The 17,021-nt window shown below is 35.4% G+C and overlaps 1 protein-coding gene across 1 annotated transcript; it reads right to left on the bottom strand.

Moving 5' to 3' along the window:
* Window positions 1-920: 920 nt before the first annotated feature.
* Window positions 921-16,481, bottom strand: LOC140141126 (major facilitator superfamily domain-containing protein 6-A-like). The gene is made up of 5 exons (XM_072162914.1): window positions 16,381-16,481; window positions 14,410-14,493; window positions 9,602-9,756; window positions 4,621-5,590; window positions 921-1,900 (listed from the first exon to the last, which is right to left on the bottom strand). Exons 1-5 carry the CDS (start codon window positions 16,454-16,456, stop codon window positions 1,719-1,721), a joined length of 1,467 nt encoding a protein of 488 aa, XP_072019015.1. The 5' UTR covers window positions 16,457-16,481; the 3' UTR covers window positions 921-1,718.
* Window positions 16,482-17,021: the final 540 nt, after the last annotated feature.

The raw sequence follows: 17,021 nt of genomic DNA, 5'->3' as shown, positions 1-17,021 counted from the left end.
TTCATTCAAGTTGTACAACAATTATTTCAAACACATTGCTTCCTACGATGACTTTATAGCACTGTTTGAATATCAAAATGAAATAATAATTAAAAATTTTAATGTACACAATCACCTCTGTAGTTTCCCAAGTATATAGACAGCACAACTATTTCTACAACATTGTGAGTAATATGTGGTCAAGACTCAGTGCAAAAGGGCAAGAAGCGCTTACGCTTCTCGCCCAAAAAGTCATAAGTTTTGAGATATTTTTTTTAAATATTAAGAGCTATGTTAAGAACCACTGAACCAATACTAGGTTTGTTTGTAATGCATTTTTCATGCTCATTCCAAATAATTATGGTAATGAAAATTTACAATTCTGATATTTTTTTAAATGAAAAAAAAATTGAACTTATCTTCCACATGGAGAGAATTAAAGAAAGATAGATAGGCCAGGTCAAAACAGGGACACACATAATGACCTTGTAAATTAACACAGAGTTAATCAAAAGCATGTAATTTAAGGGGCTGTGCACTAATTATGAGCCGGGTAAAATTTCCAAACGGCTCGCCAAAAAGTGCTTGCCCCCCCCACCTCTTGGCCTGCCCAAAATCGCTTGCCCCACCCCCTCTCGGCCTGCTAAAAGTTCTTTGCCCCCTCCCCTTTGCACATGCCAAATTTTTGGAATCCCAATCTACAAACCTTAAGTTAAATTAATGGTTTAGATACATGTTGGGAGCTCAGTAAGCAAGAAAATTTGCATATTTAAACGTTTCTGTAATGTTTTCCTTAGCCTTTTAGGAGCGTTTTATTTAAAAGGTGCCCCATGAATGTGTATCAAAAATCAGTTGCCCCCCCTTGGCTTACCAAAATTGCTCCCCACCCTTTCGGCTTGCCAAAAATTTCTTGCCCCCCTATTTTACCCCTCCCACCAGGGCTCATAATTATTGCACATCCCCTAAGGTATAAAATCCTTGTTGTAAACACTGCACCAATAATAACAAGGATCTTCTTCAAATCAAAATATTTGTGATAAGGCCAATGAAAATCAACACCTTGGTTCCTGTTTCCCAACTGCACAATTTTTTTGCTTGAAATGCTTTAATTTGAGTAAAACTAAAGTTTATTCACCAACCATCAGAATACAACATTATTGAACACTAGAATCAAATAATGAATAATGAAATAGTCATCTCCTCTCTTATTCAGGCACAAATATTATACACTGTTTACTGTCACAGTGGCATAGCGTCACAAGGGCACATGTTCACTTAATCAATTTTAAAATTTAAAACATCCCATAGGAAACTTACCAATGCCCCCCCCCAGTGGCGGCACCAGGAATTTTTTGGGGGGGGCAAAGTGAATTTCAGGGGTGAAAAAGTGAAAATGTACGTCATTTTGGGGGTTTTGCCTGAAAAATGGGGGGGGCAAGAAAAATATTCTCATAGGATGACTCACGTTATACCACTGTGATGTCCTCAAATTAAATTTGCATGCGCAACTGAGAATTTGAAAGTGGACCTATGGCTATACCAATTAAATTCCAAGAAATTAGCATACCACAAGTCCAAATTTCTGGTAACTTTTCCCCTGAAACATTTGGCACATTTCAAAAATGTTGAAAAATGACCGATCAATTTTCCCAAATTTGCTTAGAAAAAGGGCCAAATATTGGCCAAAAATATGACCTATGTTTGCAGTACATCCTCTTATGGTCATTTACCCCCTCATATCAGGCTACATTTAGTAAGTGCCGAGTTTCTGCCGGAGAATCAGTTCTGCGTCTCAATGCACACTGAGCCATGACCATGAATATAAAAGTTCCAATGCACATTACAGCTGCAGCTCGGAATAGATTTCTTCCTCCGTAAGTGTCGTATACAAAGCCACCACAAAGCATTCCTGCACCAATGCCTTTAAAAAGAAAAGAAAAGTCAAATGCGAAATGCGTTTTTTTTTCTTTTGTTTTTTTTAATCCATTTCTTCAAATGACAAAATGCTGTTTTTGCTGCAAATTGGAATGGGAATTTACAGTTGGTCTCTCAGACACACACAAAAAATCATATTCAAGAATATTTATGATCCCCTTTCAACCTGCAGATTAAAAAAGGTATTTAAAAAATGTGTGATGTTTTTCTCCAGTAGTTTTTCACTACGCTCGTTTGTTGTGTAATGTGTAAATGTTTACTCCAGTAGTATAATATTTTTTGTGATTTTTGCAGTTTTTTTCTTCTTTTTTTCTTTGAAAAGTGAAAACAAATTATTCTAATGCACAAAATAAGCCGTCAAAAATGTAAAGCGCGGACTCTACAGGAAACAAACTTGGTTTTTTTTGGCCTTGTTGACATTGTCATGATCATCTTCCTCTTCATCCACATCGTCACCACCACACACCTTCGTCATCATCATTATCAACATCTTCATCATCTTACAGTGGTGTAGCCATGATTTTACCACAGAGGGAGGAAGGCCAATGTACAAGACTACCCTGGTATGAGAAGTGTGGTCAGAAAAGCCTGTAAAATATTGTGGAGGCCAGCTAGTATGTGTGGGCATCATCATCAACATCATCCTATTTTCATCAATGATCATCATTATGATCGATTACATTAACCTATTTGCATGATCATGATGTTCATTATGATGATGATGATCATCATCATTATGACCATCATCAATTGTCATCATCATCATTGTCATCATCAATGTTGTCATCATCATTATTGTCATCATCATCATTGTCATCATCATTATTGTCATCATCATTGTCATTATTATTGTCATCATCAATGTTGTCATCATTATTATCATCATCATCATTGTCATCATCAATGTTGTCATCATCATTATTGTCATCATTATTGTCATCATCATTATTGTCATCATTATTATTGTCATTATTATTGTCATCATCATAGTCATTATTATTGTCATCATTATTGTCATCATCATCATTGTCATCATCATTATTGTCATTATTATTGTCATCATCATTGTCATTATTATTGTCATCATCATTATTGTCATCATCAATGTTGTCATCATCATAATTGTTATCATCATCATTGTCATCATCAATGTTGTCATCATCAATGTTGTCATCATCATTATTGTCATCATCATTATTGTCATCATTATTATTGTCATAATCATTGTCATTATCATTGTCATCATCATCATTGTCATCATCATCATTGTCATCATCAATGTTGTCATCATCATTATTGTCATCATCATCATTGTCATCAATGTTGTCATCATCATAATTGTCATCATCATCATTGTCATCATCAAATGTCAGAGACTCATATCTCACCTGTAACAAGTCTACTTTTAAATCTCAACTCAAATCTCACTATATGGAGCATGATGATTAATTTATATTGATGCCTTTTTTTATTTTTTTCCAATATGATTTGTATGTGTGTGGTCTGCTGAGTTGGGAGCGCTGCGCCTTGTGGTGACAGTGCTCTTTTGTGCTTTCAGTGTTCCCCGGCAGCTCAGTAGACCCAATTTGTTGTTTTGTCTCAATTTTGTTGTTAATTGCCAGATGAATAAAATTTAAAAAAATAAAATAAAATAAATCAATGTTGTCATCATCATTATTGTCATCATTATTGTCATCATTATTTTTGTCATCATCATTGTCATTATTATTGTCATCATCATCATCATTGTCATCATCATTGTCATCATCAATGTTGTCATCATCATTATTGTCATCATCAGTGTCATCATCATCATTGTCATCATCAATGTTGTCATCATCATTATTGTCATCATCATCATTGTCATCATTATTATTGTCATCATCATCGTCATTATATTGTCATCATCAATGCTGTCATCATCATTATTGTCATCATCATCATTGTCATCATCATTATTGTCATCATTATTATTGTCATCATCATTATTATTGTCATCATCAATGTTGTCATCATTATTATTGTCATCATTGTCATCATCAATGTTGTCATTATTATTGTCATCATCATCATTATTATTGTCATCATCAATGTTGTCATCATTATTGTCATCATCATCATTATTATTGTCATCATCATTATTATTGTCATCATCATCATTATTATTGTCATCATCATCATTGTCATCAATGTTGTCATCATCATCATTGTCATCATCATCATTGTCATCATCAATGTTGTCATCATCATTATTGTCATCATCATTATTGTCATCATCATCATTATTATTGTCATCAATGTTGTCATCATTATTATTGTCATTATCATCATTATTATTGTCATCATCATCATTATTATTGTCATCATCATCATCATTATTATTGTCATCATCATCATTATTGTCATCATCATTGTTATTGTCATCATCATCATTGTCACCACTAGGATTCACAACAAGCTCACTCATCAGTGCATAGTTCTTTATACCCCAATACATTTGTACATTAATTGATGAATGACCTTAGAAAATTTGGGTACAAAAACTCACACTCTGCAATGTGAGGTCAAATTTTGTACTATGATTGTTTAAATGAGGTTCTTGAACTATATGCCATTGGGATGAGGCCATTGTGGTCCATAGTGTATCATCTCATCATTGTCATCATCATTATTGTCATCATCATCACCATAGTACAGTAGACTTACCCAATCCCATATATATCCCATTGCACAATGCTTGCACAGACGTCTGCATCCCATCGGGTGAAATCCAGTTGATAAACGAAGTATATGCTGGATAATACAGACCAAATGTTATCCCATGCAATAACTCCACAGGTAGCACCCAAAATGCTGACTGTAATGTGCTGTAAAGAAAGCAGCGCAATCCCCATGTAAACAGCACCAAATTCATCGCATTCACATAGCCCAATAGTGCGATTATCTTTTTAGCATAGAACATCACCGGTACTTCAGCAACGCATGTTAACGTTAAAGTGAGTCCCATCAAATAATGCGGACTGTTAAGTTCATCTTGCAGGAAGATAAATAAGTATGCGGATATAATCCCTAGAATCATTCCACATACAAATGTGGTGATTAAAAACATTAGGAATAATGGTTTTAAAAACAAGGAGAACATATGCCTAGACATTGATTGTGGTCTTTCATGCACAGGTAGTTTGATCATCAGCACTGGTATAATACACAACAGTAGGAAAGTAACAAGCATGATGAATATCGGAGTATATTTATTGCTTAAAGTTGCAGTAGGTTTGAAGGAATCAATCGTTAATCCAGCAATTGGAGACCATATACCCCATGCAACAGCACCCCATAATCGTTGTCTGCCAAATTCACCACCATGCTCCTGCACAAGCTTTTGCGTTGACGAATCCATGATGGTGTAAAATGGACCTTTGAAGGAGCGCTCAATGATTTTCAGTGTCAGCATCACCCAGAAAGTAATAATGAAGTTGATTTTGGGATAAGGCGTAGTATGGATTTCTGTTGTGGGCTTTACACTGTCTAACGAGGGAGTGATGATTGGTCTCATAAGCGCATGGTTTGTTGTGTTTTCTATTATAGGAGTCCATGGAATCTGTTCCACATGTGGTAAAAAGTACATTGCTGAGTAGGTGAGAACTGGCACAACAACACTGAGCATTAAAAATACCTGAAAACAAAAAATACAAGAACAGATTGATTAAAACTGTCAGTATTATTTCGTCGGTTTCTTACTTATTTGAGAACTTGGTGTGTAGAAATTTAGTTTTTGAGCTGTTCAAATCCACCAACTAACATAAATAAAAATAAATAAAATAAATGTCGGTGATTTAACGTGCGCTACACCTAAGTACCAGCACACTTCAACAATTATTCCGCTGCCATTAGGATACATCAGAATCATTTCCGCTTCCACAAGTCCGCAACTGATGCGCAGGTACTCTCAGCTGATTTACATTGTGATTACCCCCAGCAGCCCCCCATTTTATACCTGGGTGGAGTGAAGCAATTGGGTATTAAGGCATCTTGCCCAAGGACGCAACACACTGGCTGCGGCGGGGCTCGAACCCACAACCTTTCGATTATGAAGCTCGCGCTCTAACCATTGGACCACCATGCTTCCCAGATATACATATTTCATAATTAATGAGATTTAAAACTTTGATTTTGGTGTATTTGCTGGGTTTTTTTAAAATTGAATACCTGAGTGGAAGAAGGGCCCAACTCCATCAAAACTGTTTTTGAGATATTAAGAAAAAACTTAATATTTTGAAAAGTTTTATAGACAGAATGTTTTCATCTTCAGGGGACCTTCAATACATAAACATACAATATTACATACATTCGAAATTATATATGATGATTCCATGGAAACGGTACAGGTCTTAATACGAGCTGGAGTTGGGCCCTTCTTCCACTAATATACTGCAAGTACCAGCAGTGGCGGATCCAGAGCAGTCAGAGGGGGGGGGGGCCCAATTTTTGAAAAAGAAATGTAAGTAATGGCCGCGAAGTGGCCATCCCGGAGCGCTGCGCGACGTAGGGGGGTGTCTGAGGGGGGATGTGCCCCCCTCAGAAGTTAGAAACTTTTGGAAAATGTAGACCCATTTGAAGCCATTTGGTGGACCATTTTGTCACTATTATTGTGTAAAATTTTGGTTTGAAAAAGCCTAAAATTTGAGAAAAACAGCCCAATTGAAGCCATTAGTGTGGACAAGTTTTGACTTTTATTGTGTGAATTATTGCTTTATAATTATGTACCAATAAAGTTGCGCACGCAGGGGGGGTGTCTGAGTGGGATGTTCCCCCTCAGAAGTGAGAAAAATTTGTAAAATGAAGGCCTATTGAAGCCATTTGGTGGACTATTTTGCACTATTTATTGTGTAAAATTTTATGTTTCAAAAGGCCGAAAATTTGCGAACGTAGGGGTGTCTGAGGGGGATATGCCCCCCTCAGAAGTGAGAAACTTTTGCAAAATGAAGACCTAATTGAAGCCATTTGGTGGACCATTTTTACACTATCATTGCGTTTTAAAACAAAAAAAGGTTTGTAAAATTTTAAATGTAACACTGACACTTTATAGGCCTAAGACTTGAGATTCGCAATTAAAGCATGCATGGTGTTGAATTGAAGTCGGCTCGGAGTCCGTCTTAATAGGCCTACTGACTTTGGTGACAAAATGTGACGGGCCCTACATATCGGTGGGCCCGCCGTAATTTCACATGCTTTTAGGCAGAGGACCCGCCTTCAAGCAAAATAATCACATACCTATATAGACTGACCCGACTGCGATTTAGGCATGGGCCTACTATACGTGCAATTTAACCTTTTCCTTCTCCTTTTCTCCTTTTTTCTTCTTTTTTCTCCTTTTCTCCTCTTTCTCTTCTCTTCTCTCCTTTCCTCTTTTTTTTTGTTATTATGGGGGGGGCCCGGCCCGCCGGCCCCCCCCTGAATCCGCGCCTGAGTACCAGTTCCGTAAGCAGATGTGTTATAAATAACTACAGAAATCCATTAATTGCACAAGTAGACGCATGTAATATGTTAGCAAGAAAGTTTATTGTAGTGAAAAGCAGATTTCATGGATGAACAAAATTCCTCTTTAACCCAATATTTGTGGAAGAAGGGCCCAACTCCGTGGAGATGGGCCTTTCTTCCATGAAAACCATGATTAAGTGTACATGGAAGACTATTTAGAGCGTGGATTTTTGCTCATCTTTCACACACATGGAAGAATAGTCTGCTGGCAATAAAATGATGGGTCTAACTCATTTTTGTAAAAAATTGGAGTTGGGCCCTTCTTCCACTCAGGTATTCAATTGTGTTTCACATACTGCGCTATTCAATGATGTAAGCTACTTTACCCATTCATAGGGCGATTGCATGAAAGGTCATTAGTTCAAATCATCCTCCAAATGCATTGAGTACATAAGAATCAATACCACTTTAGCAGGTGATTGGTATTTTACTCCATGGATTTGCATGTCTTCTGGAGGATGATTTGAACTAATGACCTTCAGTGCAACCGTCCTATACGTATATATCACATACAGATAGCAGATCTATACAGTGAACAACATATCAGCTCTATTCAGAGCTTATTTGTGTCCGTAAACCAATACACGCATCACATAGAGATGTATATGTACTATAAAGGAAAACATAGTGAGACTGTATAGCATAATATGGTGACAGAGTTCAAAACTCGTTTCACATACAGTACTACATGACTGTATACCATATTAAACAGCTTTACTGAAAGATAGCCATGTCAATTTCGCCAAAATGAAACTTCCAAGTCTCTTCTTTATATAAATTCCCATAAACTCCCTGTTGAGGAAATTCTAAAAGAAAGAAGTAAGTATGAAGCCAAATCCAACAACAGAATTTTTAATCGTGATTTTCTCAAAAAGTGTGTTGCATGAGCTGTCTGATTTACATATAACAAGGCATAACTTTTTATGGGGTTAAAATCTAGAACTGAAATGTACAAAATTTGGCATTATTTTGTCCAAAATAGTGGAAAATTGTCGGTGATTTATTTGTATTTTGGGAGTCATGTGATTGCTAGGTTGGTCAGATGACACTGCTCTAGCTCAAATTTGAGGAAACTTTGCTTCAAGTTTGGTATAAGACTATTTTCCTCATTTCCCCCACCCCATATAGCTCTATAAAAAGGCTAAAGTAAGGAGGGGTCTTTGGGATGGGGGGTGCATGACACTCCCACTTTGGAGGTGACGCGTATGTAGGGCTGTTAAGACCCCCTTTTTCAGCATCACTGTCACCCAAAGACCCCATATTTGTTTACGAACACATGCTCTTGTCACCCAAAGACCCCCTATTTTTCCATTTGATCTGTCACCTAAAGACCCTTATTTTTCAATTTGAACAGCAACTTTCACTTATCACTGATTTTGTTACTTATTTTGAAAAAGCAAAGAAATTTGAAGCCATTTAGAACTAGAAATTCAATGTTTGAGGTTTCTGTGGCATTGTTTTGGCTCTCACCCAAATGTTCCATTTAAAAAAAATGTCATTTTCTTACCCAATGACCCCATATTTTTTACATTTTGCCCTAACGGAATGTTAAAAATTATGGGCTCACCCAATGACAGTCAAGATTAATAGGTAAATATTCATGGGAAAATTTTCTGGACATGAGACCAATGCATATCAATGTGAGTGTAACTTCGAGCCTGATCCCTGACCCCCGGCAGTGTCCTCCCTATTCAAGTCTTAGTTATTTTGAATTGGAATAGTAATTTTGGCCGCAGTTTCGATAGAAATTTGTGCATTTGCAAAATTATTGAAAATTATGAAATCTTAATTTCTTCACAATATCATCATAACGTAATTTCAAAAATATTCACCTACGGAAAAAAATATTTATCTACCGAAACTCTTAACATTATAAACTTCCGACAAGTAACTTATTTTGCATCCAAGGAGAAATTCTTCCTATTCAAATACATTGGAAGACCACCCGCTGTGCCGCTCGGGGTCACATTCCATAATGCTAATACATGTATGTTTGCACCCATGGGTGTCACATGTCCAGAAAATTTTCCTGTGAAAATTTTCCTATTAATCCTGACTGAATGACCCCATACCAAATGCCTCTTACTGTGAAAGTGTCAGCCCTACACCTATATCCATTTCATATTGAAGTGCCCCCCGGTCTTACCTTGTGTAGAGCATAACGATCAGCAACCATGCATAGTAGAGTACAGATGGCTATGTTTGTTACAGGTTCCATGGTGGATATGATACCAACTTGAGTAGCTGTGAGCCCAAGGTATGTCATGTAGATGGGTAGGTATGGGAAAATTGATACCATTGCTGTAAAAACGTATAGTAGTATGAAAATGATAATTATCATTAATTTCCAACTGCACGCCAGCATCAATTTTCATTTTTGCCAATATTTTGCCAAATACCTTTGGATGACTTTGTGCGAAGTGCTGAAACAGTCTCTGCCTTTAAAAAAGGCCTTAAAACCCACCTGTTTCCGCCCCGTGTTTCCGCAAACATAATTTTGCTTGATTCATTTTTCTTTTGTTTTTCAATTGTTTCTTGTATATATTTTGCATATGTTTTGGTTTTTCACGCTGTGATCTTTTGAAATGATGTGTAACAAAAGCTCTCATGTATGTATGTATGTATGACTTTAAGGGGGTACTACACCCCTGCCCAATTTTGTGCCTATTTTTGCATTTTCCTCAAAAATTATAGCACATTGGTGACACGTAAGATATGTATATAGGGGCAAGGACTACAACTACTGCACTAAAAATTCAACAACTCAAGCCAAGTAGTTATTGATTTATTGATCAAATATTGGTTTTCCCTCATTTTTGACTGTAACTCGATCCACAACTGTTGTCTGTGCTGAAATAAAATTTCCAGTGCAGTAGTTGTAGTCCTTGCCCCTATAATATACATATCTAACTTGTCACCAATGCGCTATAATTTTTGAGAAAAATGCAAAAATAGGCACAAAATTGGGCAGGGGTGTAGTACCCCCTTAACACAGTTTCAAGTTTAACAGGGGTAGTGTATATTGGGTTAATTAGGAAATATTTAGTATTCCTCGATCATCATATGACTTTTAATTGGCTCGCTTGAAGCAGAACTGGTGTTTTACCAGTTTGATAATTTTTGTAAAGACATGTTTTAAGGGATCTGGAATGAGCGTTTTGACAGTATTTTTTGTGGGACATGAGAGCACATCAGACATATCGAATTGCATTCTGAATGCGAAGAATGTCTTTCTGATATCAAATAATTTTCATTTTTTGAAATTCACGATATAATACAAATCTTATGACAAATTATTTAAATTTGATATTTTTCACATTTTTGATATACATGTATAAAAGTCCTCGAAGTAAATTTTATAAATCTAATGATATATGGTCATTTTCACGGTAAAGGGTGTAACTTTTGATTTTAGGGTCAAAATTTCAAACCACTTAAATATGTTTCTGTTTACTGAAATCATGCATAGAAGCAACTTAAATTCAAGTAAAATAATGTTTCAAGGCTTAAACCTTTTGATTTCTAATAAAAAAAATTGACATTTGCATAACATTTTGGTTAAAATCTAAGAAAAAATGTATTTTACATAACCTCAGAAAATTTTGACATGAAAGCTGGAATACATGTGAAATTCCATTCCAAAGTAAGTCAACAGATATAAGTTAAATTTTATGCCATGTTTTGCTATGTTTGTAATTGCAGTTTTGAAAATTTTTAACATCAAGTGTCATTTACAATGGAAATGTCCAAACCTTAAACATATTTTTTAAGTTTTAATTGGGTTCCTAAAATAATTTGAATGTCTAACTTCATGTACAAATACTACTTGATGAAAGGAACCTCCCATCCAAGTTTCACAGAAATTGGAGTTATTTTTTTAGAATTGGCAATTCAAGCGATTTGTGTTTCGGAGGCTTCAGTTAACAACACAGGTGATCATAAAAGTAAAATATTTAGCTAAGTACTACAAGTTGACATAAAAAAATAGGTAAAAAATATCACAATTACCAATTTTCATGCTTTGCTTCTAAGTATTGAATTTCAGTTGTGACAAAAATTAAATTATCACAGCAAGTCATTTTTTTTGTTTCGGAGGCTTCATGTTAACAATTGTTAAACATTTCAGAAGTAGTTTTTTTGAAAACAACAGTGTTGGGATCATCTAAGCTGTTATTTTCTTGTGTGTATTGAATCAATGATTCTATGCAGCAGATATTGTAGATTTATCACACATTAATTTTTTCACCCATTTGTTAAGTATGGTGTTTTTTGCATGTGAAGCCTCCGAAACAGGCTTTTTAAGGTATCAGTATATTTTTCAAACATTAACCATAATGTCAATTTTTTTAATATTTTTGACATTCTGCACATATCAAGTAATAATTACAATGCAGATATCAGTATGAAACACACCAATTTAGATATGCATAGATGATAATTAAGTTTACTGTTGTTTCGGAGGCTTCATTTGTTTCGGAGGCTTCAATTGTTAACGGAAAGTTTGTATTGGGTCCCATTTTCAAACGGTGATATATATCTCCACGATTTAAAAACATGTGACTTGAGGATCTACTTTGCTACATTTTGATAAATAGATTGGATGAGCTCTTTTATTTATATTTGCACAAGCTTGCTGAACAGTTTGTTTCGGAGGCTTCAAAAAGTTAACGGAAAAACGGCTATTTGAAGTCAAGATTTTATAAAAATTTTAAAAGCTTGCAAATCGGCTAATTTTTGTTACCCATTTCAAGTTAAGATAACAACTGTTATAAATCAAGAAGAAGTGAAGAAATAACCAAGAATTATGAACCAAAGCTACACCCACAAAGTTTGTTAACAATTGAAATGAAGCCTCCGAAACGACAAATATCGAAGTCCGGTTCTCAAAAATACAGGGCCGTTCACAATTAAATCTAATGTGGCAGTGTTTACTGAACATATGACTGTACTTTCAGGATAAGAAAAATTATCCATGAACTAACTGAAGAAAACACAGGGTTTTACAAAAATGTTACTGTTTTTATAGTTTTTCAAAATGGCAATATTAAGTACATTTAAGCCTGCTAAAACTGAATGCAGTAACTCCCAAAGCTGATTATGCTACCCAAGGTAGCTGCTAACTAGATGACTTACATGTATGTGGCCAAAAATTATGGAATTCTGTGGCTTTATTAGAACACTACGGATTAAAATGTTAAAAATCCAAAGTTACACCCTTTACCGTGAAAATGACCATATATTCTTAAAGTGTATGTAGCTGGGAGGAAAAGCCGACGATCAATTGAAAATTTTGACCTTTCATATTGAAGATTATGGATTTTTCCCCCAAAAGACCAAATTTTTTTGGGTATTTTGGGAAAAAAATCCATATCTTCAATACGAAAGGTCAAAATTTTCAATTGATAGTCGGCTTTTCATCCCACCTACATACACTTAAAGTATAAATCATCAGATTTATAAAGTTTACTTCGAGTACTGTTAAATCAAGAGCTGTAGGCATTCTTGTATTATTTGTGATATTTGTACAATGTGTGAAATAAAATACGTTTTTAACAAATATATAGTGTGAATCTGTCTGATTTTTTACCCTTTCTGATGTTTTAATAAATTTATAATTAGAAGATATCACAAAATATTGTTCATTCCACACAGTAAATGATCATTTTAAATGGTATTCATTTACTTGCCCCTCTCCCCCTGAGAAAAGCACAACCCGATGACCGTGCGTAAGCAGTTGAAGGACTGGTGGATCAAGCCTACACTATATACACGTAGTAAGCGCCATAAACATGATACGATTCGATCGGATGATTTTAACGTGACGATTACATGCATATTCATGATCGATGAATGATGAATTATTCATAGATAGTATTTATTTCCGCATTTTAAATAGAGATCAAGCGCTAATTACGCATTCAGAACCGGCAAGACTAATTTACACCGAAGTGTTCTGATTGGTTCGCAATGTGAATATGAATATTTATCTCGAAATGTCAATATGAATATATAGTAGGCATCATGAATACGTAATGAAGTTCGGCCGTCTTTTATTTTGGTGATGTCATGTATATAGTGATCATTCAGAGTTCGATCGGAAAAAAGTGGTGGCGCTATATTAACAATTAATCAAGCCAGCGGGGACACGATAAGATAAATCGATCTTTATTGAATATTTTTTAATGATATTTTCTGATTACTTGTAACAAACAGAAAGAGACAAAAATAAGATAAATGCACACATAATGTTTTAAAGATGTATTTTATTTGACAAAACATTTTACAAACAATACAAGAATGCCTACAGCTCTTGGTTAAATATCAAAAATATCAATTTTTAATCATTTGCTATAAAATGTGTATTACATTGCGAATTTCACAAAATCAAAATTATTTGATATCAGAAGGACATTCTTCATATTCAGAATGCAATTCGATATGTCCGATGTGCTCTAATGTCCCACAATAAATACTGTCAACGTTCATACCCCACCCCTTTTACTATCCCACACATTTTCTAATTACTTTAAGGGGTCAGTCACCCACCTTTGCACAGTATTTTTTGTGAGGTTTGACTAACTAACGACATGAACATGTGCAAAAGCACTGCGCGTAGTACACCGAGTGTCATTATACACATTAATGCACTCCGTGTACTTTTCTAACCGCTTTTATGATTGACTGGTTTGATATAGGATAGGAGTGTATGAATGAAAATTAATAGCCTGTTTAATTGTCTGAATGGTCATTTCAAAAAAGGGCTGCAGTAAGGGTTTAGGCCATTTTAGGTTAGGATTAGGATTATTAGGATATGGTTAGGTTATTAGGGTCTAACCTAACCATATCCCTAACCCTAATGCTATCCACCATTAACCTTAACCCTAACTCAGTGTTAGAATTACAAATCCATGGCTATGTTTATGAATAGGGTTAGGATTAGGGCTCAAGACTTACCTGCAAAGTAGAGGAAGTAGGCAGTTTTTATGGGAAGAAATATTCTGTTGACATGAACATAGGCACCACATTGTAGGTTCTTTTCTGTTATGACAAAATATGATAAAATCTTTTGGTTAAAAGAGTCATATTAAAGCCATAATGTGTGATTTGCTTCACAGCGACGCCCTCAATTTTACTTGGATTTCTACTTTTTGCATAATTATAATGCCTAGTGGGCCAGTGGTATATACTAAAATACCACGTAAAAGACTAAGCCTGAAGTCCTTTAATAACAGTAAAATTTAACTTTTTGTATTAAAACCGGGTCGACCCGGTTTTATTCAAAGTTCAACGATCGAGTACTTGCTAACATATGTACCGTGGATGTCAGCTTGTATGTACACACGTCGAGCGCGATGCTCCGTGCAGTTACATGTAATACGATGGGCGAGCGTAGTACACACATTGTAGGCGTTGGAATGAATCGCAATTTTCGTCGTTATACCTCATTTGTTTGGCTCGAAATTAAAAGGGAATAATGTGATCAGTGAAAACAAACATTTAAATAAGAATCTATTATATGCAAATCACACATTATTGCTTTAATTCTTTAGAGTTTCCTGTCAGTATATTTTTGGTAAATCATGGAACAAAAGAATTCCAAGTATTTTAATGTTGTGTGTGAATATAGTCACACAAACCTGCAACATTTTTTAAACTACCGTACCGTATCTGAATGAGTTGTTTATTTTTAAAATTTGCTACATCACATTGTAGGTATGCTAGGTGAATTCAAATTTGCCATCAAACTGCATCATTTTATATATCAAATTAAAGCCCTTGAGTAAACAAAGCCAAAACTGAAAACCTTTTTTTCATAGCACTTTCCGTAGCAAAGTTACATTTTTGTCAAAGATTGACTTTCATCAAAAAGATTCAGCTAGCAAAATTCCCCAAAACAGCATTTCGGGGGTGTTTCTAGATCTTCGTCTCATTATGATAGCAGCTTTTTTAATGGAACTGCTATCAAAATCCCTCTAAAATTCCATGTGCGATTGTCTTATCACCATAAAAATCATATATTTGGGTCAAGTGAAGTATAGAAAACATATTTATGTAGGTTTCCTTGACCAGCCTGTTCTTTTAAATTTCTATGTAAAATATGTGTTGAGTTCTAGGCGAATTTGGTTGACTAGCAAATGTGTTAACTAAGGTTTGCCTGGCATACCTACACATCGGCACCTCATTTGCTAGTCAAGAAGCATAGCATTGTGTGACCCATAATAATATCAGATAGAGCAGACGGATATGGCGGAAGGAACTAGAAACACCCCTATGCTGTTTTGGGGAATTTTGCTAGCAGAATCTTTTTGATGACTCGACAAGATGTAACTTTGTTACGGAAAGTGCTATGACAAAAATGTTTTCAGTTTCGGCTTTCTTTACTCAAGGGCTTTAATTTGATATGTAAAATGATGCAGTTTTCTATATTATATACGCCCTAAAAAGGTGTACGAAAACATTAGGAACACGTTCAAATATTCAAAATTTCCTGCTCGCTGCGCTCGCATTATAAAGATAATTACAGGTTTTAAATTTGGATTCCCCAAAATCTTAGTGTGTAAAGGGGGGGCAAGATTTTAAAGGTTTTTGGCACTTTTTTGGGATGGCCAAAGGGGGAGCAAGCGATTTTGGCAGACCACTTTGAGAATTCACCACCCTGGCGGTACACATAATTATTGCACAGCCCCATCACGAGTGCGCTGGCATGGATGGATTCCATTTCTGCGTTTTGTACGCACAATTGCACATGCTGGCGTACGAATTGCGCAGTGTACGCAAAAAATCGTCATGCTATGTCAGGCTGTGTTAATTCGATTGAAAATTCCACTGTAACATGGTAAAGTGTAAACAATTTAATTTTAAATTTGACAATACAAATTCCGCAGTCTTGTTTTTTCTGTCCATGAGACTGTCAGACTCACTTACTTTTAACCGACTTTATAGCAAAAGATATCACACTATCTAGGGCAGCACCAGAGTGATGCATGCGTAGATGTGACATTTTGAATTGTAGAAAAATACTGCAATTTTCCACAACTGTGAAGCTGCCAGAATGATTCGTAATTATCTGAGCAGTCAATATGATCGATACTCTAATTGGGCGCATGAATAGTGGTGGCGCTCTATATTTTCCTGTTAATTTTGTTTTCACACAGGCTGTGTTTAACTGGAAGCGCGAGGTGCATGCATGGCAAAGTGCTTTTGCAATCAAATTTAGATTAAAAGTGCTATAATTTGTGCGGCAATATCGTGTTTCACGGCCCACTGTTTTGCCGCCAAAGTTTGACTCCCTAGCTTACTAAAAATTAATCAATAATATCTGCTCGCTGTGTTTACGGAGGTTTTTCAGTCGTGCGTGGCAAAATACAAAGACGGGAGATTGCGCAGTTGTGCAAATGATATTATATGATATAAATAAGTCCGTAATAAATTATTTTTAATATTATTAAATCTTATTTCGCGATTTTTAAGCAAAATTCCTTAACAAACCTGCGCATAATTTTACATAAATAAAAATAATTGTATAACTTCAATTTATACACTGGAAAATGATTGTTTGATTGTCC

The sequence above is a fragment of the Amphiura filiformis genome, chromosome 19 (assembly GCF_039555335.1).
Source record: "Amphiura filiformis chromosome 19, Afil_fr2py, whole genome shotgun sequence".
Lineage (NCBI taxonomy): Eukaryota > Metazoa > Echinodermata > Ophiuroidea > Amphilepidida > Amphiuridae > Amphiura > Amphiura filiformis.
This window is presented reverse-complemented; position numbering and strand designations above follow the sequence as displayed.